General features: G+C 52.8%; 2 protein-coding genes and 1 long non-coding RNA gene across 4 annotated transcripts in view; 1 reads left to right on the top strand and 2 right to left on the bottom strand.

The window, feature by feature from the left end:
- LOC131382222 (uncharacterized) overlaps positions 1-2,605 on the bottom strand; it is a 34,796-nt gene extending 32,191 nt beyond the window's left edge. The window contains exon 1 of the long non-coding RNA XR_009211510.1: positions 2,234-2,605. This is a non-coding gene — a long non-coding RNA (uncharacterized LOC131382222). The remainder of the gene's footprint in view (positions 1-2,233) is intronic.
- Positions 2,180-6,983, top strand: KCNK15 (potassium two pore domain channel subfamily K member 15). The gene is given in 3 exon segments (XM_032143305.1): positions 2,180-2,462; positions 6,305-6,790; positions 6,793-6,983. Coding segments are annotated over 3 exon segments (960 nt in total).
- A 970-nt stretch (positions 6,984-7,953) lies between these two features.
- The window catches only part of RIMS4 (regulating synaptic membrane exocytosis 4), a 58,836-nt gene continuing 42,646 nt past the window's right edge, over positions 7,954-24,143 (bottom strand). For both annotated transcript variants that reach the window (XM_032143306.2, XM_032143307.2), the window contains exons 3-6: positions 14,224-14,336; positions 13,822-13,923; positions 13,050-13,189; positions 7,954-12,505 (exon numbers count right to left, since the gene is read on the bottom strand). In XM_032143306.2, coding sequence (XP_031999197.1) covers positions 12,287-12,505; positions 13,050-13,189; positions 13,822-13,923; positions 14,224-14,336 — 574 coding nt within the window. In that variant the 3' untranslated portion in view covers positions 7,954-12,286. The remainder of the gene's footprint in view (positions 12,506-13,049; positions 13,190-13,821; positions 13,924-14,223; positions 14,337-24,143) is intronic.

Below are 24,143 nucleotides of genomic sequence, written 5' to 3'. Positions count from 1 at the left end.
CTTCATCCTGCTTCTCAGGAGAAGAAGGGGTCCAAGGCCCTCTCTACCAGGTACTGGGGCCCAATTCTGCCTGGGAACTGAGTCGGACAGGCACTGGGTCAGACAACCCTACAGGCCCGGGCATCTGCTCAGTTGTGATATCTGTAATGGTGGCTCACACTTCTGGACAAATCCTCAGGGCCAAGCTCAGCTCTCCGGCTCCACGTCTACTGGTTCATTTAATCCTCACACCTACTGTATTAGTTCCCTGTTGCTGCTGCAATAAGTTATTACAAACTTAGTGGCTTAACACAAATGTATTATCTTCTAGTTCTGTAGGGTGGAGGGCTACACAGGTCTCACTGGGCTCAAATCAAGGCGTTGGCAGGACTGAGTTCCTTTCTAGAGGCTTCCATATGGAAGTATGGCCTCCTCTGGGACCTGGAGGGCCTAGGCGGCAGGCTAGGCCTCAGGGGCTTAACATGCGTCAGCGACTTAATACAACAGAAGCTCAAAACTGGGGCTCCTGATTGGGGGTTGGGGGATGACCTTGCAATGTGTCATTCAGCCCCAGGTTTTTCCCACCTCGTGGGCTCCCTGTCTTCTAAAGACTTTAGGTCTCTGCATTCAGCCTTCTGGTGGGGGAAAGAGATGGAGCACGTGTAGGGCAGGATTTTATGGGCCAGGCCTGGAAGTGGCATACGTCACTTCTGCCCATGTTCCATGAGTTAAGGCTTGGTCACATAGACCCCGCTAAGTGCAAGAAAGGCCGGGCAATGTGGCCAGCTGCACGCCCAACTCCACCTCCCCGGTACATCCCGGATCCCCCCGTTTCTCTCCGTCTTCACACATAGGACTACACTAGCCTTCGAACAGGCCTCCACTCCTAGCCACCATCCCTTTTCCCCATGACAGCCAGGGGCTCTTTAAAAAATATGAATCAGATCATTGTGATGTTGTTGCGTGTGTGTTTGTGTGTGTGTTTGTGTGCCTGTGTTTGTAATACAGCCTTTCCATGGCTTTCAATAAACCCACTTAAGGGCTTGTAAGACCCTGTTGTGAAGTTGCCTGTTTGTCTTCCTTCTGCTCCCCCAAAGTATCTGCACCCCAATTCTCTGGGCTCCAGCGACACTGGCTTCCCCTGTTGTTCTGGCTGCCAAGCCATGCTCAGTTCTGTTTTTAAGCAGCACCTTAGGTGCTTGGGGATTCACCTTCCCCAAGAAACTATCCCCTTTCCTTCTTTATCACTCTTGGCTCAGTTTTTTGTTTGTTTGTTAGCTGGCCCTCCTTACTAGGATACCACTTTACTTATGACAGGAATGTTGTCTGCACCAGTAGGTGCTTGGTAAATATTTGTCAGAGGATTGACTGAATTAAAGAAGGAAGGAAGGAAGGAGAGAAGGAAGGGAAGAAGAAATGAAAGGAAGGGAGGGAGGGAAGGAAGGAATGAAAGGAAGGGAGGAAGGAATGAAAGGAAGGGAGGGAAGGAAGGGATGGAGGGAGGAAGGAATGAAGGGAGGGAGGAAGGGAGGGAAGAAGGGAGGGAGGGAGGAAGGAAGGAAAGGAAGGAAGGAAAGAACGGAGGGAGAGAGGAAGGAAGGGAGGAAGGAAGGAATGAAAGGAAGGGAGGGAATGGAGGAAGGAAGGAAGGAGAGGAGGAAGAGAAGAAGAAAGGAAGGGAGGAAGGGAGGGAAGGAAGGAAGGGGAGGAAGGGGAGGAAGGGAGGGAAGGGAAGAAGGAATGGAAGGAAGGAAGGAATGAAAGGAAGGGAGGAGGGAAGGGAGGAAGGGAGGGAGGAAGGAAGGAATGAAAGGAAGGGAGGGAAGGGAGGAAGGGAGGGAAGGGAGGGAGGGAGGACGGAAGGAAGGAAGACTGGCACGAGGTCACAACATGAGTTAGTGGCGGGAACAGGACTTCTGCAGGCCCGGGGTTTGGGCCTTTGCTTCAGATCTCACTATTCACAGACACACGAACCCCGGGCAGGCGAGTGGGAGGCGGACAGGGGAGCGGCTCTTTGGGCCCCCACCCGTGGCGATCCCAGCCTCCAGGTTCCCGCAGTCGCCCCGCCCCGCCTCGCCCGTCACAACCCTGCGGCGTGGGGCTGGGGCTGGAGGGGGCGGAGCGCGCGGTCCAGGCCCACGGAGCAGGTTGGGACCGGGGCGGGTACCGGGACCGGGGCGGGTACCGGGGCCGGGGCGCCATGCGGAGGCCGAGCGTGCGCGCGGCCGGGCTGGTCCTGTGCACCCTGTGCTACCTGCTGGTGGGCGTCGCCGTCTTCGACGCGCTCGAGTCCGAGGCGGACAGCGGCCGTCAGCGACTGCTGGTCCAGAAGCGGGGCGCTCTCCGGAGGAAGTTCGGCTTCTTGGCCAAGGACTACCGTGAGCTGGAGCGCCTGGCGCGCCAGGCTGAGCCCCACCGCGCCGGCCGCCAGTGGAAGTTCGCCGGCTCCTTCTACTTCGCCATCACCGTCATCACTGCCATCGGTGAGCCGCCCGGAGCCTCCCTCCGCGCCGGCTCCAGCCCCAGCCGTCCCAGGGCGCCTCTGGGTTTCGGTCCCACCTCTGCCCCCCGCCCAGCTGAGCTACTTCGGACGGCTCATTTCGGCTCACAGAGTCTCCCTCATCTCCTTCGCCTCCCTAGTCTCCTTCGCCTCCCTCGTCTCCTTCGCCTCCCTTGTCTCCCTGTCTCCTTTGCCTCCCTCTGCTGAATGGAGCTGTCAGCCCACGCAGGCAGGGACGGGAGGAATCAGTAAATCGAGTTTGCCAAAAGGCTGACCCAGGAGTGCTCAGAAAACGTCCAAGGGGCTTGGAGATAGATGAAGCGGGGCTGGGAGACCAAGTGGCTGGAGTTGCTTTTCCTTGCCTGGTTGCCTCACACTTGCTGTGTGACCTTAGACGAGTTGCTCAACCTCTGTGAGCCAGAGTTTTCTCTTCTGTAAAATAGTGTCGCTAATCGGCCTTATCTCAGGGCTGTGGTGAGAGTTATTATTCAAGAGACAGACTATGCACAGACAAGGCCTGTACTAAAATATGACACACACAGAGCACTACAAAGAAAAGATCAATTTTTTATTATTGCAATTGTTATTGTTACCCCATGAGAATGGGGACCTAGTCTGTCTTAGGGACTGCTGTATGACCTGTGCCTAGCATGCAGCAGATGATCAATAAATACTTGTTAAAGGAATGACTGATAACCACAGGCTCTGGACCTTGCCCTCGGGGATGCAGAGCAGTTCCTCTGGAGCATCTGGACCACCAGCTGTTGCCATTACTACCATCTGGCTGGTACCTGCTGAGCCTAAGCCTGGGGGAACAGGAAGGAGAGAAGCGGGCTCTGCAGGGCTGCAGGCTTGATGCCGGCCACTCCCCAGGCTCCAGCTGTGAGAGTCCCAGCACCCCCCTGGAGCTTGGATCACCAGCCTGAAAGCCAGTGCCTTGCAGAAAGTTTCCCCATAACGCTCTTGCAAGTGAATGTGAGCTGTGGTTTCTGCAGTGGAGTTAAAAGCATGAGTTCTGGAATCACAGAGACTGGAGTTCTGTTCTCGTCTCTATTGCCACCTGCCTTCTCTGGCAATTGATTCTACCTGTCCAAGCCCTGGTTTCCCCAAAGGCAAAATGCAATTGTTCCTACCTCACTGGGTGGCTGCCAGGTTTCAGTGAGGTCAAGCATGTAACAGGCTTGGCACAGTGCCTGAGGCCAAGTAGGCACTATTCATTAGTAATAATTCATTATTTGCCAACGTGGCTCCAGCTCTTATGCAGCTCTTTTGCCCCCTCCTGTCCACATGGACACCCCTGCTTTCTATCTCGGTACAGCCCGAGACCCTCCTGGTTACCGTGCCCACTGGTCTGGGATGCTGTCAACTTGTTCTCTCTGCCTTTATCTACATTCTTTGGAGGCTTGCCAGGTGGTTTTGGACTCTTATCCTGGTTCTTTACCTCTGAGGTACATCTGGGAGGCTGTTGTAAGAGACTCAAGTGGAAACAGGAGGAATTTTGCTTTTTCTGGCCACTTGGGGGCACCACCACCCTCTGTGGTCTAGTCCGCTTAAGCCAGCCTTGCAGAGAGCCAGGTGCCAGGCCCCAGGAATTTAGGCTTTGCTTGGATGGGAGAGAGGCACTGAAACAATGGAGGGTGCTGGTTAATAGCTCAGGCCCGTGGAGGGTGCTGGTTAATAGCTCAGGCCTGTGGAGGGTGCTGGTTAATAGCTCAGGCCCATGGCCTTTGGGCAGTTTTGTCCCTCTGAACCTAGTTTTCTTATCTATAAAATGGGAATAACAACATATCATATAGTCATTGGGAGGGTTAAATCTGATAATCCATGCAGAGTACATACGTGGGTTAGTTACTGTCATTATTAGTTATTATCATTATTCATTTCACTCTCTGCTAAAACCTGGCACAGTCCCGAACAGCTGGAAGCCTTTTATTCCTAAAGACTCCTCTGTTTCTCACCAGCACCCTCTTCAACTTGGTTTGATTCAATAAACTTTCATTGAGCTTCTAGTCTATGTCAGGCTCCGTGCAGAACCTTGGTGATGGGGACTACATCACCATCGTCCTTGCCCTCACAGAGCTCAAAGTCTAGTGATGAGCAGACCCCCTTTCTCCCAAAAATAACAGAGAGGCAAAGTGATAGGGCTATGCAACAGAAATGTGGAAGTGGAGCCACAGGCCTTTAAATGCATGTAGTGCTGATATTCTGAATAAGTTATATATGCACATAGTACACACTTCACAGGGCACAAAAGGGTATGGAATGAAAAGGAATTCTCCCTCCCACCCTGTCTCTCAGCCCATAAATTCCTCTTCCTGGGTCAAATACAGTTACCAGTTTTTTGTGTGTCCTTCTAGATATATTATCTGCCTATATATTCCTTTAACACACACACACATGTTGTATAGACATTATACACACAGTTTGGTCTCTTACTTTTTTCACTTATAGAATATATGTTGATGTTTTTATGTCAGTCTCTAAAGAGCTGCGTCATCTTGTTTGTAGGGTTTCTCAGCCTTGGAACTACTGACATTTGGGGCTGTGGGGACTGTCCTATGCATTGCAAGACGTTTAGCAGTGTCCCTGGCCTCTACTCTCTAGATGCCAGTAGCACGCAGCCATCCCCACTCCTCACCCCCATTTGTGACAACCAGAATGTCTCCAGATGTTGCCAAATGTCCCCTAAAGGGCAAAACCACTCTCGATGGAGAACTGCTACTGTGTAGTATCCCATGGTTTGGATGGCACTATATTTAACCAGGCCCCTTTGGACGAACACTCACATTGTTTCTCATTTTCACTATGACCGACAATGCTGCAATGATGACCCAAGTGCACACATATTTTTGCTCATATGTGTATATTGAAGGGCTAACTTCCTAACCGTGGAACTATCTTGGTCAAAGGATTTGTATTTTTTACTTTTTGGCAGGTAGGGCCAATCTGTTAGAGGAGGTGCATTCTTCTTGGGAACATCCACCTGACTCTTCCTGGAGTACAGGCTCCTTTGAGAATACCATGAAAGCAATTGCTCCTCTTTCCAGGAAAAGACACACAATGAAATACCCATTCATTCCCCTGCAATGGCACGGTGTTCCAGGACTCGAGATTGCCCAGTCGTGTTTAGATTCCCTATAGTAGCTGAAGGGACCCAGTAAGAATCGCCACACCAGACAATCAGAACCAAAAGGTGTTCAGTGCGGCAGGCTGAGCAGTGGAGGGGGAGGTAGTCAGGAGAAAAGGCAAGAGAAAAGGCACGTGGAGAGGACATGCTGACTGGGGAAGCAGCTGAGGGTGTAGCTGGAAAGTGGGGAAAGTTTTGCTTTTTTTCTTCATCAAGGCGTAATTTACACACAGTAGAACTCACCATTTTCCTGTGTACACTCCTGACAGATGAATACCTGCCATGTAACTGCAGCCACGGTCAAGACGGAGCATTGCCATCAACCCCCAAAATTCTACCATGCCTTCTGTAGTTAAGCCTGCCCCCAACCCCAGCTACTGGCAACCAACCACAGATCTGTTCTCTGTCGCCACAGTTTTGTCATTTCCAGAATGTCATTTATAGGGAACCATGCAGTCTGTAGGCTTTCGAGCTCATCTTCCTCTACTCAGCCAGGTTGTTTATCCATTCCCCAGTCGAGGGACACTTGGGTTGTCTGCAGTTTGGGGTGATGAATGACCTAGTTAGGACTAGTATTTGGAGATGCCCTTCCAGCCCCAGGGACAGGGAGGGACACGCCAGGCAGGCAGGCTGCAGGCGGGACTGTCGTCAGCTGGAGCTGGGCGCTCACAGCCCTCCCCTCCGCTCTCCCTGCCTAGGGTACGGCCACGCCGCGCCGGGTACGGACTCCGGCAAGGTCTTCTGCATGTTCTACGCGCTCCTGGGCATCCCGCTGACGCTGGTCACTTTCCAGAGCCTGGGCGAACGGCTGAACGTGCTGGTGCGGCGCCTCCTGTTGGCGGCCAAGCGCTGCCTGGGCCTGCGGCGGACGCGCGTGTCCACAGAGAACCTGGTGGTGGCCGGGCTGCTGGCGTGTGCCACCACCCTGGCCCTCGGGGCCGTCGCCTTCACGCACTTCGAGGGCTGGACCTTCTTCCACGCCTACTACTACTGCTTCATCACCCTCACCACCATCGGCTTCGGCGACTTCGTGGCACTGCAGAGCGGCGAGGCCCTGCAGAGGAAGCTGCCCTACGTGGCCTTCAGCTTCCTCTACATCCTCCCGGGGCTCATGGTCATTGGCGCCTTCCTCAACCTCGTGGTCCTGCGCTTCCTTGCTGCCAACGCCGACTGGCCCGAGCGCGCCGCCCGGGGGCGCCTGAGAGCCGTGGCCTCTGGCTGCCCCGCCGCCAGGCCCGCTCCGTGGGCTCTGCCTCTGTTTCCTGCCACGTGCACAAGCTGGAGAGGTGCGCCCGCGACAACCTGGGCTTCTCTAGCCCGGGGGTCATCCTTGGCGGGCAGGCCTCCAGGCTTGGGGCCCAGCGGAAGTCCATCTGACAACCCCACCCAGGCCAGGGTCGAATCTGGATCGGGAGGGTCTGGCTTCAGCTATCAGGGCACCCTCCCCAGGGATTGGAGACGGGTGAGGGGCCTCTAGGTGGTCTTCTGCTACGAGCAGTTTCTCATTACTGTCTGTGGCTAAGTCCCCTCCCTCCTCTCCAAAAATATATTACAGTCACATCATAAGCACAAACCAGGCTCCAGGGTCACCCTGTAGGAGCAAATTCCTTGTAGTCCAAATTGTATGAGGGCGTGGCCACATCAGCACCTAGGAGAGGCTCTGCACAGGTCCACTTCAGAGCCGACCCTCCAGAGCAACTTTTCTGTTGTGAAGAGGCTGGTTTTCTGAGTAACGGTTGAAATGTGCAACTTTCAACACTGGAATCTTCGCTGGAATTAGTGAGGTCAGAAGCTCACACTACGAGAAGCATGGGGAACAAAGGTGGACCAAATGGGACCGTGTACAGTCCAGTGTGGACAAGTGGGTCAATCTGTGCGCTAAACGATCTCTCATTCTCTGCCCAGTGTATAGAGTGGAATCAGCCCATGCGTGAATGATGGCCTCTTTCCCCCAGATGGCTGATGCTCTTTGTCCCTGGCCAGTCCCACTTCAGGATGAGGGAGGCCTTGCTGTCACCCACCTGCCATGTCACTGGGGCCACTTGGACACAGCAGAATGCCATGGGACGAGCTCTCTTCTGGGTCCTGTCAATCACCAGCAATATGACCTTGGAGAATCGCATCTTCTCCCAGGGCCTCAGATTCTACATCTGTAGAATGACTGGGTTCATCCAGAACCCTGCTGCCTCTTATGCATCTCTGGCAGGACTTTCTGGAACAGGCCCCTGCACCATAAGGGGGCAGAGACAAAGCCCGAGGTGTGGCATCCTGGCACCCCGTGGCACTCAGCCACTTCCCCTGGCTTCCCAGATAGGGCTGTCTCAACACAAAGCATGAACGAGCCAGGTTAGAAAAGCCAAAAACTTTAATTTCAACATGAGCTACATGGTCATGAACACAATGCAACACGACCCCACTCCAACCCAAGGACCCCAGAAACCCTCCCTCCCTAAAGGCCTGGGCAGCTCCTGCTCCAAGAGAGGGAATGAGGGAAAGGTGGGTGGATGGAGAGAGGCTCCCAGCCTAAGGACCCGGGCTCCTGCCTTCCCACCACCTGCCCAGGAAGCAGTCATAGAGGGAAAGGGCTCCAGAGGTGATGCCCACAGCCCTGGGTTCGGCTCCACTCTGACCTCACTGAAGCGCTGGGTTAGACGGGCACCATCAGCCCACCTCACAGGCTCGGCCTCGGGTGAGCTCGTGGACGCTAATGCTTTCCGTCCACTCTGAGGTGCTGCTCCAGATGTGGGGCCCTCCCAGAGGGCCTCGGAGACACCATGGGGGAACAGGGAGAGGGGCTCAGTCCCCGGGCCTGACACAGCGCTGCTGCTCAATAAATAAATGCAGGTGACCTTGCCTGACGCAACAGCTGTGCCTCCAGAGGGGGTGGGACTCGGTACTGTTTCTGACACGGAAATGCACCCGGGAGCTCTTGGCTGAAGGGAATTGGCTTGTGAAGTGCATAACCACCCCTAAGCCATCTGCTCCACCTCTGGGTGTAAAAGAGTGAGCTCTGGGCTGTTGGAGAACCGAGTTCCAGTCCTGCCCACCCACTAACACTGTGGGACCTTAGGCGAGCACTCTCCCCTCCCAGGACCTCAGCTCCCCGCTTTGAAATGGGGATGACGGCACAGGCCACGACCTACTCCCCAGGGGCTCTTGTGAGGGCCGAAGGGCACACTCGAGGTAAAAGCATTCTGAAAACAAAGTCTGAAAAGCACGACAGGAAGGCCAGGTCTCACTGCATCTGAAGGTTTGGGGGGGACTTCCCTGAAATGAAGCGCCCACAGCTGCTCCCATTCCCTCACTGCCCCAGGCAGGAGCTGGTGCTTCCTAACTCTCCCTCCAGGTGGTCCTGAAGAGGCTGTGGCCCCTTACAAGGGGTCTCCACCCAGGCATCAAGGTCTAGACCCAATCCTGTGTACCCTCAGCCAGCTGGGCCAGCCCCCCAGGAGAGCTAAGTCTCCCTGGCAACCCTCTCCCCCAGACCCAGGCCCAGAGAAGTCACTGGCTTATAGAGGTGGAGCCCAGTAGGGCCGTGCAGCCCAGGGCTTCGAGGCCAGGAATCCTCGTCCCAGCAGACATGCACTGGAGCAACGGTCTCCTGTTGCCTGAAGAACAATGGAGCCCCTAGTTTTTCCCCCTTTGCGCCCTTGCTGAGGGGTCTTGTGTGAGTCACTTCCTGTTTCTGGGCCCCAGTTTCCCAACCTCTCAGATGGGCTACAGCTTGTCCTGCCCATTTTTGGGGGCTATTAGGCTTCAAAGAAAGAAGGGAGGAGGAGGTATGGGCAGTGGCAGCCCCACCTCATACTGCCCTGGCTCCCGCTCAGCCTCTATTGGGAGGAGGGGACCCAGGCTGGGGGTGCCACTGAACACACAGGTGACTCTAGGGATGGCTTTTCCCCCAAGCTGGGTCTTGATTTCCTTGTCTGTAAAATGGAAATGGACTAATGGTCCCAAAGGCCCTTCCCCTTTGCTATGTAAAGGGGGTTCTGGAGAAGGAGAATGGAGATGGCTCCTTCCCGTGGTATCCTGCATGTGATCTTGGCCCAGAGATTGAAAATAGTCACCCCCTGGAGACCCCAGCCCCCCAATGGCCCCCCATGCCAGCCTCTGTGCTCCTCTTCAAACAGTACAGCCTGAGTCAGCAAGGGGCCAGGCAGTAGCGGGGACAGGATGGGCTTGAAGCTTCTCCGAAGCTAATGATGAAAATGTCACTCCCCTCCCCAAACCCCCATCCCTTGGTGAGGCCAGACCGTAGTTCCCACACCCAATGGTCACAGCCCCTGGGAAGGGGCACATGCTCACGATGATACAAAGAAACAGGGCTCCAGCCCCCAGCTGCTCCACCCCTCCAGGAGGTGAGCGGGATTTCACAGAACAAACAAGAAAATCATTGAGGGGGCCCTCACTGACCACCCCCAGGTGTTGTTATTGCTTCGGAGCTCTCTCTCTCTTTATAAAGGCTGTGCAGACACCAGGGGAAGGGCTCAGGCTGTCAGGGCCAGGCCCCTGCTCCCTCCGGTTGGAACAGCCAGGCTCTGCCCTGTTTTTGAAAAGCTACCCCTGAACAACCACAGCTGTGATGGCTGGAGAGAGAAGGCGCTCTCCTGGCTCAAAATATTCCAATGGTGAGTAATAAACGAACAGCAAAGAAATCACACTGGTTAGAAAAACAAACAGGCAAGGGGCCAATTCTGTGCCTTGAATGTGAGTCCCTCCAGAGCCCTGCTCCTTCCGCCCCCAGCCTTAGGATTCCACCCACCACGGTCCCAGGAAGCTCTGAAGGCCTCCTGGGTAAAGGGGGTGTCTCCATCTCCCCTTCCCAGTGCAGGGTAAGCAGCTCTGTGGAGGTGATATATATCGACCAGAACTTTAAAGGATACCCAGGGCTTCCACAGGCTAAGGGAAGGGAGGAATTTCCGGGTGGAAGGAGTTGCCTGGTGGGACTGGGACTGGGACCGGGAACAGGATGGGACCAAAGGCAGCCTGGGTGTCCTCAGGGGAAAACAACACCCTCTAATGGAGACCAGGCCCTCTCTGCCAAGGTCCTACAACCCTTAGGAGTGCCTCATAAAGAAAGTCAGTACCAAGAATAATAAATCAGAACAGCCGAGTATAACAGGCAGCTCCAGCTATAACCCTATGGGGGACAAGGGAAGGAATGGGGCGGAGGAGGAGGGGCTGGCCTCCTGTGAGCCAGGCTGCCCCATCTAGGCCCAGGCCAACGAGGAGACAGTGGTCTCCTGGAATGTACTTGAGGCTCCTCTCCACCCCCGGTCCTGGGACTCTGTAAGGACTATGCATGAGCTAAGAACAGGCCCCGGGGCTTGGAGCACTAACTCTACCTAGCTAACCTGGACTACGCCCTACACAGCAGGGACTAGGTAAAGAGTGGCAGGCTTCTGGGTGCCTCCCAGGGGAGGTGGCAGAAATGTGCTTCTATAAAGAGGGGCCAGCCTCCATCCTCCCTTGCATGCAAAAGGGCTCCCTCAGGCCCCAGGGAGGGCTGGGCTGGGAAGGCAGCTACCCAGGCCTGCTGGAAAAGGAATCTCCCAGTTCTTACACTCATGCCTCTTCACTTTTCTCTCCTACCACCATCTTTCCTTCAGCCAAGGTAATTGAGGCCGGGGCAGTGGGTTCTGCCCTTAGTATAGGATGTTTTTTTAAAAAGACTAAAATAGGGGGGCTTTATTTGCCTCCCCAGCCCCCTGGCCTGGAGGCGGTGGGGGTAGACAAGATGATCATTGACCTCATGCAACAAGGAGGGGTTCTCCAATTTGAGAAACCCTTATCTTGGCACCACCCATCCCAATCCCAACTTTTCTTAGCCTCCCCCTCCAATACAGCACCCCCAAATGCTCTCTAGGGTTGGGGTTCTGGAAACTCAGGTTCCACAGCTCCTCCACCAGAACACAGACGACAACATTCTTTCTAGTCCGCCAGCGGTTCCTAAACTAGCTTGTTGCAATCCCATGGAGCGAGGCACCTGGGGGTCTGTGCCAGGCCCCCGGCACCTCCTCCTTTCCTTTGGTCCCTGCTGAACCCCAATCCCTAGAGCCACCAGAAGAGGGGCAGGCAGGAGGGGACGGACGGATGGACTCGGACAGGCTGCGGCAAAGCTCCTTCCACGGGCAGGCAGAGGGAAGCTCAAGCTCCTCTTCAAGTGGGGGGCTCTGGGCCCCTGGGAGCTGGCTCCGGATCCTTGCAAAGCTGCCCCTTCATCTCTGGGGCAGGAGTAGCTGCCTGAACCCGGTGCCGCAGGAAAGACACTTGCTGGTAATTGGCACCATGGAGATGGCCGGCTGGGTTCTGGACTTGGCTCTGGGCAGCGAGCTTCCGAGGAGGCAAAAAGGGGGAGAAGTTGGACAGAGTTTGGGAAGGGAGAGTGGTCTGCTCTGCCACCTCAATCTTTCCTTTCTCTGGACTGCAGCCACATCCACCAGGTCAAGAACCGGCCAAGTCAAAAGTGTAGCCAATCCCGTTGGGAGAGGGGAGGTCTCAGGGGGTAGGAGGCAAAGAAGGGGTGAGGAGGGGCCCAAGGGGGGCAGGTCTCCCCGTTCTGCTTCCCCACTGTGGGGGAGAGCCCCGTCCTCCTGTTCAATGTGCCCCTGGGCCTGGGGTCCCAGGTCAGGGCTGGGTGGTCTCCAGGCCATCTTGGGGAGCCCCTCCCCATCCCAGCACTAAGATCGCTCTCCGCAGGGCCCCACGGTGCTCTCGAGGGACAACTGGGATGCCTGCCGGAGCAGGGGGCCTGTGGCTGGGTCCACCATGGAGGAGGTGGGGAAGAGCTTGTACCAGCCCACGGCCAGGGTGGTCAAGTCCAGCTCCTCCAGCAGCACGCGAGCCACACCCATGAACTGCTTCCGCTCCATCCGCCCGTAGTTCCCCCACACGATCACCTGCAGGGCAAGAGACACAGTGGTTCAAATCCTGCCAGTGCCACTCACAGGCCCAGAAGCAGAACCTGGGTCGCCCCCATGCCCAGTCCATCTCAGTCCTGTGATTTCTACCTCCTTAAAACTGCAATTCCTCAACAGGCCTTTCTTATCACTGGGCACCACGCCAAGCCCCTGGCCTCCAGAGGTTGTTGATGGTAATGGTGATGGTGATGATGGTAATGGGTAGAACACTTGCTGTAGGCAAAACTGCAAATACTTTTCCTGCACACGGCACACATTCCACTGGCACCAGAATGTTACCAGGTAGGTACTATTAGGGTCCCCTATTTACAGATGAAGAAACCGAGGGTCAGAAGGGAACTTGTTCAAAGTCGCATAGTAAGTTGTGGAGCTCAGTTCAGCCACAGTGAACTGAGGGCCTCACCTATTTCCTCCAGGCGAGGCCCTCCAGAGACACCCCCCGCCAGGGGTGCCCTCCTCTCATTCTGGTACTGTGCATATGTGCTCGTGCACACACACACGTGAGCGCGCCAATGCCCCTCACCTGGAGGACTTTGCCCTGGGGACTCTCGGGAAACAGCAGCACCTGGTTATACAGCGGGTCCAGCGACTTGCGAGCGACTTTGGTCTTCTTCTTGGCAATGCAGATGCCATTCTCTAGCAGGTAGGCCTTGATGTAGGCCGCTGGGGACAGAGGCCAGCAGGGGTGAGTTCTAGTTTGGCCCTCAAATGGTGGGCAAAGGATGCAACAGAGAGAGGCTGCCCACCCTCTGCTGGAGATAGGTGTGCCCCCATGGGGTCTGGGGAGGACGCACCAGGACACATGGGGGGTGGGCATTTGGGGGCGGCAGGTACAGCTGGGCTTGGGTGCAGCCTGCCCCACCTCCTCTGGTGGTCCTCACTGTCTCCACCCTTCCTTTGCTCACTCTGTGCTCACCTGTTTCCTCTCTCAGTCCATAATGTGCCCACCCCCTCCCTGGCTTATGCATCTATCTGCTGACCCACTCACTCACCAAGCCTGAGCACCTACTGCATGCCAAGAACCCTGCTAGGCACTGGGGTATAATGATAAGCTGGAATGATGGTCCCTGCCTTCCAGGAGCTCAGTCCAGTGGAGGAGAGGAACAAGGTCAACAGACAATCTCAACTGGCTCTTCAAACAAACCCTAAACTACCAGTTCCACAGAAGACATTAGAGTTGGGACAGGGGGTCCCCACAGTTGGGCCCAATTTTCTCTCTTCAAGGCCCTCAGTACCCATCAGGATATCCACCCTGACCTCCACCCCCACCTTGCAGGGGAAGGTAGGCCCCAGACCTGGCAGTGTCTTGGAGCCTGGCTTGGCTGTCAGTCCCCGAGCCTGGATAATGTCCACTTCCAGCTGACCATTCCGCTCCTGCAGACCAATCTCCACATCCCCTGGAAGAGGCACCAAGAGATGAGACTGGGAAATGGTTCAGAAGCTCAAGCTGGGACTCAGCTCTTCTCCTTTACTTAGGGCTGAAACCCCCTTCCCCTGCTCCCAGCCCAGAATAAGACCAGAACCAACTCCCACCAAGTGCCTAGGCTCTGCTGAGGGCTTGAGAGTGTGCCCTGGGCTCTAGGCGGCATGCGCAGAGGATGGATCAACAGGCGAAGGGGAAGGAGGGAGAGATGCTGAGCTTCTGGTGTGACACCCACCTCCCCTAGTCCATTTGAAACCAGCCTTGGGGCACTCACCCATGGGTGTGGTGGCCAGGGTCTGGCGGCCCACAAACTGTGCCGGCCCCATGCTTCCCAGGAAGTCACTGAACTGGGCGTCCGACGCCAGGCAAACTCCTCCATAGTTAAGGCTGCAAGAGGAAAAGATGAGACAAAGCACACATTCCCAGTGGTTTACCGACAACTCTGCACTCAAGCAGTCAACCTCCACGAAATGGATATGCTGATACTTCCCTCTTGGGATGGAGATAAGGTTTACCCAGTATCTGGCTCATGTGGTTTAGTGCCTTGATACTCAAAGTGTGGTTCAGAGACCAGCAGCATCAGCATCACCTGGGAACTAATTAGATACATAGAACTGCAGCCCACTCCACCCCCAGCTGCTGAATCAGAATCTGAATTTTAACACGAGCCCCAGATGATGCCCTTGCACGTGAAAGTGTGAGCTGCACTGCAGACGGCTCTAGACTCTGAGGGGTGCATTTCTTGCGGCTGCTTGGCTACCTAATATCCACTTCCCCTTCCTCTGGTAACGAGATCTCAAATTTTCTTTACGGAGCCCCCTCCCCGTGGCACATGATCACAGTGGGGTGGAGGGAACAGCTCCTGAGACTGGGCCTCCAGCTCAGCCTGGCCAATCAGGGCATCCCTTTCCCTTGGCCAGTGATCAGCTCAGAGACAGGCACGTAGCCCAGTTCAGCCAACAAGAATCAGGCCCGGAAGCTTTGTTTGAACTATGGGGAGTGAGACGCTCTCTTTCCCACCAGACTTGAGCCCGAGATGCAGGACTGGAGCTTCTGGTGCTATGTAGCTACCATCTGGATCCCGAGAATGAAACCATCAAAATGACAGCATTGTGTGAGCTACTGGATCAAGCTCTGCCTGAAGTAAGCTACTTCATCTTTTGGTTACGTTAAGTCAATATCAACAGCAACAACAAAGATAATTTTATTATTTTGCTTAAGACAGCTTTAGTAAGTTCTCCCCACTCCCTTCACTTCTCTAAGTATCTCTTTCCCATCTGTGAAATGGGAATAATAATGTTCCCATCTCCTAGGTCTGTTGTATGAAGTGCGATGAGGCGCTAAGTACCATGCCTGATGTGCCCCTGTTATCCTGAGGACCAAAGCACTTGCAACCCATTTTCTCATCTGATCCTCACCACAACCACAGGAGGTTTTCTTTTGTTGTTTTTCTTGTTTTTGTTTTTTTTGAGACACAGTCTCACTCTGTTGCCCAGTCTGGAGTGCAGTGGCATGGTCTTGGCTCACTGCAGCTTCAAACTCCTGGGTTTAAGCAATTCTCATGCCTCAGCCTCCCAAGTAGCTGGGAATACAGATGTGTACCACCACACCCGGCCAATTTTTGTGTTTTTAGTAGAGACAGAGTTTCATCACATTGGCCGGGCTGGTCTCCAACCCCTGGCCTCATGTGATCCACCCACCTCGACCTCCCAAAGTGCTGGGATTATAGGGGTGAGCCACCACGCCTAGCCCAAGAGGTTGGCTTTTGATCTTTATCACCATCATTTAAATAAGAAACACATTTGCCCAGCAAAATGGTGACCCTATTCCCTGGCCAGAGCTGAGGCATGCAGAGTTAGAGGCTTAACCCAAGCCAGGCCAATCAAAACCTCTCTCTGGGAAATAAAAAAGAGAATCCTGGAGACTAAAAGTCACAAGAACTGAGCCACATAAATGGCCTGCCCTCAGGCAAAACCCATAAACTCTACTAGCTACCCAGTCTTGGCTGCCCGATTCTTCCCTGAACCATTTGAGGTCCCTCAGTGTTCTGTTTTTATTTATCTGCAGAGTTAATGGCAGAATATTCAGCCTGAGTGCTCTTCCTTTTCCTGATTTCCTACGACCCCTGGCCTGCTTTCCCCATTCAGACAGTAGCCAGGGTGTCCTATGTCGGCTGCCTGAGAGAAGGAATGACCCAGCAGGAGGTAGACAGCAAGAGACTTGGGCTCTTGACTTTTCAGTTCCAAATCTAAGAAACAGACTTGAAAGAACAGGTACAAAACTAGGCTATCCTGCCCCGAAACAGACAAACTCTCAGCCTGGGAGAGCAGAGGAAGTCAGGCAAGGAGGGAAGACAGCTGAGATGCTGCAGGATCCTTGCGGACAGTCTGTAGTCTGCAGCTGGTGAGTGCTGGGGGATGACAGAAAACTCCAGATAGGCTGGGGGGATCTGAAAGCAGAGGAGACTTGCACCCACCCTTCTTATTGGGTGGAGCTAAGGAAAGGGTAGAACACTTTACAGAAATGGCTGCTTGGGCTTCTTGTCAAGTAACCCCCTGGGAGATCTCTGAGGCTCCCTGTACGTCCCTCTGTACCCTAGAGAGGAACATATGATCCAGGTGCACTGGAGAGAAGGGCAGATCCATAGAGGCCTGGTGGTCTGGGCAAAGAGAAGTAGCTGAGACCAATGGGAAACAATGACCAAGGAGCAGACAGTAAGATCACGTTCCAGGAGACACCAGAATGATGGATGATGATTGAGGACCACATACTCTGTCCCCAGTGTCTGAGCACCACAATAATAGCAGCCAATGCTACTGGACATGAGCCCTCACTGACATTCAGCTGGTACACCAGGTGTTATGGCCAGCATCCATTTGATCCACTCATTCAACCAACAAATGTTTACTGAGCACATACTATGCACTCTATTGTGTCCAGGCACTATTCTGGACACTTGGAATATGTTAGTGAACAGTGATTCCTGCCCTTGAGGTGCTTAGATTCTAGTGACATATTACACACAATTAATATCATAAACATTACAGTATGTTAGAAGGTGGTAAATGATAGAAATCTTAGGAATAAATAAGTAGAGAATTAATGTGGGCAGGGGGGGATGTGGGCAGCAATACAAAATAGTGTGATCAGTAGCTGTGACTTGTGCTTCTTATTAAATACTTTGACTGTTACCCTGGGCCTGTTCTGGAAATTTACATGGATTCTCTCTACATAAACTTCCCCAGGACACAGGCATAACGTTTGGGAAAATCCTGAACCAAGTGAGTCTAAGTTTTCAGCAAACAGAGGACACAGCAGGACTTGATACAGAGATTAGCAACAGCGAACTCCCAGTGCTCACTAAATGCCACAAATGTCAAAGTGCTCTATAATTAGTAATTCATTTCAGTCTCACGGCAACCCTATGAGGTCAATACTATTACTGGGCCCATTTTATAGATGAGCTGGAGAGTTAAGAAACCTGCCCAAATCACACAGGTACTGCATGGCCCCACCCTATCCCTCAGCACTCACCTCTATACTCCAAGGCTACCTGCTCTCACATCTGCCACTAGGTCTGAAGGCTTATTTTCTGGCTGTGAGAATTCTGAATTTTGCTGGGGAAGCAAATTCAGCCTGTCGCACAGGGCAGGCTGGAAGCACCCGAGGGTTCAAGCCCCAGAAGCAGCCCCCACCCAGTGACAAACTGGGAGTCTGCAGGGGGGATAATGCAGGTGAATGTTCACCCAGCCTCCCAAGGCTCCACAGTGGGCCTGAGCTCCAGCTGCCCTTAGTGGTAGCAGGCTCGATGACGCATCCGTTATTAGCTCCCCTCTCTTCCCACCCCATTCCTTGCAGCTCCCACACTGGGGATTCCTGGGATGGCCTGCCAAATAACCAATTTCCACTTGACTCTTTGAATCAGGGTCTGCTCTGGAAGAAGCCAAACCAAGACAGAAGCTGAGTGGTATCTGAACCCAGAGAGTCAGGCTTCCAAGTCTATTATCTTAACAATTATACAACAATGGTTTTTTTATAGACAGAAAGTATGGAAAAATAAAGTCACTTAGGTGTCTGGGGACTGAAAGGTGCACCCACTATTCTTGCAAAACCAAAGACCCTTAATTAACAGCACAGAGGCTATGGTCTGGACCAGGGGTCCCTAACCTTTTTAGCACCAGGGACCAGTTTTGTGGAAGACAATTTTTCCATGGACTGGGGCAGGGAGTGGGGATGGTTTTGGGATGAAACTGCTCCACCTCAGATCATCAGGCATTAGTTAGATTCTCACAAGGAGCTCGCAACCTAGATCCCTCCCATGCACAGTTCACAGTAGGGTTCGTGCTCCTATGAGAATCTAATGTCGTCACTGATCTGACAGGAGGCAGAGCTCAGGCGGTAACGCTCGCTCACCCACTGCTCACCTGCTCTGCAGCCTGGTTCCTAAGAGGCCAGAGAGCAGTACCCATGGGGGAGGCCCCTGGGGTTGGGGACCCCTGACCTCTTTCACACTGGTGACGTGGCCTTTCCTCCATGCCCCTGGGTCTCTTTTCCACCCTACCCTCCCAGCCATCTAGGGGGCCAGGCTCCATTTTGTACGGAGTGTCTGGGCTCCAAAAGCCTGAGAAATGGTGGGGGTCTCACGGATTCCAGGCATGGAAGGAGCGCAGCCTCCCAGGCAGAGGGAGGCCCTCTGCAGCCTGTAGTTGAAAGTTTCCTCCAACATCATCATTGTCTGCTTCTCAGTTCCTGGTGGGATTGTGAGCAGACAATGGGGAACTGGCAGGCCTGGTAATTAGCGGTAATTGTTTATAATATCTGGGCGGCTGCCTGATTTCCTATCCCAGGGAGCCTTGCTAGCTGCCAAGGAACCCGGCTGATGCCCCAGAAACCCTGAATAGGTTATCACGTCCTCCTGGGGGCTGGAGGAAGGAGGAATAAAGTGGTGGCTGGGCCCTACTGGCCAGAAATCCAACTGCGGTTCTTCCCTGGAGTACGAAAGAGGGCAGAGGCCGCAAAATCAAATCTGCCTCTACAACTCACTAGCCAACTGCTTGCTGTGTGACCTCTGACAAGTTGTTATTGTCTCTGCATTTCAATGTTCTTATCTGCAAATGAAATCACACTGCCTCATGGACAGTGTCTGGCCTTTTCGTTGGCCAGTGCCTGTGCTGTCTCAGTTTCAAATGTTTTTCAAAATTTCTGCTTATGGCATCCATGAGCACAGGGGTATAAAAGAGCTTACTGAATTAAGTGCTGCATATGTGCTACAACTTTGACAAGTCCTTGTATGCAACAGGAGCTCAATAGATGTTCACTGCCAAACCGTACAGCAGGACTCACACTGGGAAAATAAAGGATGGGGTAAAGACTGGATTTGGCATAACGCAGACCCCGGATGCCAGTACTGTACAACCTGTGGCAAGTGTCTTAACGTCTCTGAGCTGCAGTTTCCTCGTGTAGAAAATGGGAATAAATAGTAATCACCTTGCTGAGTTGTTGGGGAGAGTCAGAGAGCTAGTGTGGGCAAGGTGCTTAGCACAGAGGACCTGCTGAGTGAATCAAAGGGTGAGATACAATGGCCTGCTGGGCCTGCTGCCTGGCCTGGGAGAGCCTCCTTGCCACATTCTTGGCATTTTCATGGCATTTCAGATTCTAGACCTGTTAGTAAGTACCGTATCTGGACGCCTGAGAATAAGCCCAAGCCATTTTGGGGAGTACTGCAGCAGCGGGTCCCTTCCAGGGATGTGTGCCACTTGGACAGGTGCAAAGCCCTGAAATAGGATTACAACCCATGTTCTGCTGGCCTTTTATTTTGTGTTAATGGTAAAATGAGATTCCCTGCATTTCAAATCCTGTTACTTTTGTTTGTGGAGCTGAAACCCATTGGTCTTTTATTATTAACCTCTGAGCTTGGTTTGGCCCCTGGATTTTCTGTGTTCTTGATGGTGAAAGAAGTAACTGGGTCATGCAGGGGTTTGACTCCATTCTCTTCCCCAGATGGATCACTCATCTCAACAGCATCAGAAATTAAAAGGTTGCACAGCCCTTGTGGTGATTATGGGTTATGTAGTTCTCAAAGGTTTAGGAGTTTATGGGTTCCCTGTCCATCCATTCACTACATGCTCGCCCGCCCATCCATCCATCCATCCATCCATCCATCCATCCATCTATCGATTTATCCATCTATCCATCCATCTATCCCTTCATCCATCCATCCATTTATCCATCCATCCATCCATTTATCCATCCATCCATTTATCCATCCATCCATTTATCCATCCATCCATCCATCCATCCATCCACCCATCCATCTGTCCATCCATTTATCCATCCATCCACCCATCCATCCATCTATCCATCCATCCATCCATTCATCCATCCATCCATCCTCCCACAAACTCACCAAGGCTACAATACAGTCAATTCTGCTGTAACATGAAATATACATTTCTAAAAATTACTGTGCAATGCAAAATCTTGCTATAAAAATCACAGAGCTTATGGGAAAACGGGGTCAGTGTCACATCAAAAAAAGAAAAAGGCAAGAATGCAGTGGTTGGGCGCGGTGGCTCACGCTTGTAATCCCAGCACTTTGGGAGGCCGAGGCGGGCGGATCACGAGGTCAGGAGATCGAGACCACGATGAAACCCCGTCTCTACTAAAAATACAAAAAAATTAGCCGGGCGTAGTGGCGGGCGCCTGTAGTCCCAGCTACTCGGAGAGGCTGAGGCAGGAGAATGGCGTGAACCCGGGAGGCTGAGCTTGCAGTGAGCCGAGATTGCGCCACTGCACTCCAGCCTGGGCGACAGAGCAAGACTCCGTCTCAAAAAAAAAAAAAAAAAAAAAAGAATGCAGTAAAAATGAAAGCATGGTTTTAAATATGTTAAATGCTTTAGAAATGCATAAATACTACAATAAAAATGGCACTTGACCTTGAAAACGACCTGCAGTTTGCTTGTGGAAGTGGGTGTCAGAAGAGGTGTAGCCTGTAAGTGATTATGAGGTGGTGAGGGAAAAACTGAAGTCAATGGAAAGTTGTACCACCAGGTGTGGACGGGTGTGGCTTATAATAGTAAACTGACGGTGCCGTGGATGTCTGAGGCGCATGTGTTTTGTGTATTCTTATGTGGGTGCAGTTTTCTTCATTCACCCAGTGCTCCTTGTGGATGAAATTGCACCTGAACAAATGCAAAATTTATGTTATGCTCAAATTGTTCCCTAATACTTGAATCATGTTGGAACAAATTCTCGTTTTCAAAACAAGCACTGTAGCAGAATTGCCCTGTGCCAGGATATACCATATCACACAATCCTGACTCCGACTTCTCAAGCATTCAAGATATTTCCAAGCCTGACCACCTCTATGAGACTGTGTGTGGCTCACGGGTGCCAAGCCAAGGATTTATGTTTTCATTTGTCAAAAACTCATCTTGAGCCAAGCACTGATAGTACTATTTGTCAATGTTGCTCCATTTAATCCTCTTAACAACTCTATAAAAGCTAGGTACTTGTAATTAATACCCATTTTATAAAATGGGAAACTGAGGCACAGAATTGTTAAGTAATTGAACCAAAATCACTCTGCTAGGAGTGGCAGACCTAGGACTTGAACCTGGAGAGTCTGGCTCCAGCATTCACCCTCCTAAGTACTACGTTATACTGTCTCTATTTGCCCTGAGGGGACCTCAGCCTTGCCCAGAGCAGAGCACAGGGATTTGCAGGCCAAAGCTACGGTGTCAGGCAGGCCTGGAACTGAATCCTGACTCCACCACTCACTAGTCGTGGAGGCACATTCTTCACTTCTCAGAGCCTTGGTTTCCTTCCCAGTAAAACAGGAATAAAGAACAATAGGATAATCCCAGTGCTGTTGTAAGTCTTAAATGAGATAAATGCCTTAGAACAGAGTCTGGCATAGTCAAATGCTCAAGAAATACTAGTGCTTATAAAACAAAACAAAACAAAACAAATCCCTGTCTCCTAGCCACAGCTGCATCCAGTTCTGTTTTGTCCTTTGGGCACAGGAATGCTGCTAAATATTAGAGGTGGGGAAGAAAAGGGGGTTCTGACCACCCACCCAGGCTCTTGAGCCTTTGGTGATTAGGAAACAGCCTTGGCAGAACCGTGACCCTGAGCCTGGGTTCAGTGACCCTGCCACTGCCTCACACTCTGCTTCCCTGGGCTGTGGACACAGTGACCCAGACACTCAGAGACCTGGATGCTGATGACCCAGACATCTCGGGACAACAAAGAACAGAGGGAAGAAGCAGGTGGGTGCTGGGAGCCAGACTGGAGCGCTTCTGGGTCAACAGAGAGGATGCCAAGGCCCTGGATTCTGTGTGCTGAAGGGGCGGGAAGGAGTGGAATGTATGCATGCTTCTGCTCACACACACCCACCCATTATTCATCAGAATGTGCAGAGCACCAACTGTGGGCCAGCTAGACAGGCACTGAACTCAGCGTCTAGTGGGACAGACAGACACACATGTGACAATTAAGATAGAGAGTGAAGGGCACTGTGGTGGGGGAGGGACAGGGGACTGTGAGAGCTGCTGATACAGCCAGAGGAACGGTAGGCCCTACCCGTTCCATTCCACTTCTGCCCACGCCCAGGACAGACATTGCTAATCAACCTCAGCTCTCCTGCCAAGCCTGGACTTGGCTCCAGAATCCTTCTCAACACAGCACTCCAGGGAACCGCTATCAATTACTGGTGTTGGCACATGAGATACAGCCTTTGTGCCAGTTCTCAGCTGAGGTCTGGAGAAGGAATGAGTCAGAGGGTGAAGGGGGAGCAAGGGTAGAGAAGGAAGTACCAGGTAGAGGGCGCAATGGATGCAAAGACCTGGAGGTGCGAAAAGTGAAGGGTAAAGGTTCGGAGTGGTGGAGTCCCCATATGGATGGGGACTGGGAGAGGCTGGGAAAAGTCAGAAGAATAAGTGCTGGGTGGCAAACTGTGGTGTTCAGACCAAAAAGGAGACCTGCAGGTGTCCACGCAAGAGCGATGTATGGCCTTGACCAGGAGATGGAGATGGGGAGGAATGGATGGATTCAAGAGATCATTAAGAATAAAATGGCACAGCATGATTATGGATTGGGAATGGATTATGGATTGGAGAGGGGGAACTGTCTGCGAGAACCCCAGATTTCTGGTTTGGGCAGCTGGGGAGACAGTAGCCCTGTGCACCCAGGCAGTGTAGCAGGCTCTGCTGGGCCATCCCCGCACCCCTTATTATGTCAGTGCTTGCTGACTTCCAACTGCCAGCATCTGCATGCCTTTGCCCAGGCTTCTCTGGCCCCTGAAGAGCTTCTCTGGCCTCAAGAGCCTATTTTACCACAGGAAGAGCCAGAGTTAACAGGGAGCAGCCACTGCTCAGTAACTGGTTAAGAGCTGGAATGTAAATACCTCAGCTCCCTCACCTCCTGAGGAGGTAACTCCCAGGTGCATGTTTCACACGGGTTCCCAGAGTTCTTCATCAGGATTGGCTCTGGTTGCCCACCGGGAAAGCTGGCTTCTTAAAGCATGCTTTATTGGGTGCATCACCTCTCTCCCACATGCTCCTCTGCTATTATTTTCTAGAATCACCTCCCAGGTGAATCACTTGCACTTGAACCCATGTCTCAGGTCTGGTTCAGAGAAAACCCAAACTAGAACACACAGTCAATAGGGAGTATCTCAGGATTAGGGCAGGTGGGGAGGAGTAAGGTATGTCTGGAAGGTTCTGTTCTCATGGTCCCATCTCAGAGGGCTTGAGCTCTAGCTCCTGCCCTTTTCCTGGGTGAGATGGGCCTGGCCTGGTGGCATGGCTGGTTGACTCTCCATCCTTAACCCACAGAGCTCCAATTTTTGATCAGGCAGAAACAGGCTCAAGGAAAGAGAGCCCTTCCCCAGCCCCAGGGGATCAACCACAACTGGCCCAGCATGAGGCCCGTGGTGTGGAAAGAGAGAGGGGCTCTGGGTCCTTGATGGCATCCTTGAACTACCAAACCATCCTGGAAGCCTCTACTTCCAGAAATCTTGATAAATGCAACCATTAAATGAGAAAAAGAGTATAAACATTAAAGGCAGATACCCAATGCCCGGATTTGAATCCTGGCTCAGCCACTGACTGGCTGTGTGACGTGGGGCAACTTATTTACCCTCTCTGAGCTTCCATTTCCTCATCTGTAAAATGGGAATATTAACAGTCCCAT

The sequence above is a fragment of the Hylobates moloch genome, unplaced genomic scaffold (assembly GCF_009828535.3).
Source record: "Hylobates moloch isolate HMO894 unplaced genomic scaffold, HMol_V3 SCAFFOLD_21, whole genome shotgun sequence".
Taxonomy (NCBI): Eukaryota; Metazoa; Chordata; class Mammalia; order Primates; family Hylobatidae; genus Hylobates; species Hylobates moloch.
This window is presented reverse-complemented; position numbering and strand designations above follow the sequence as displayed.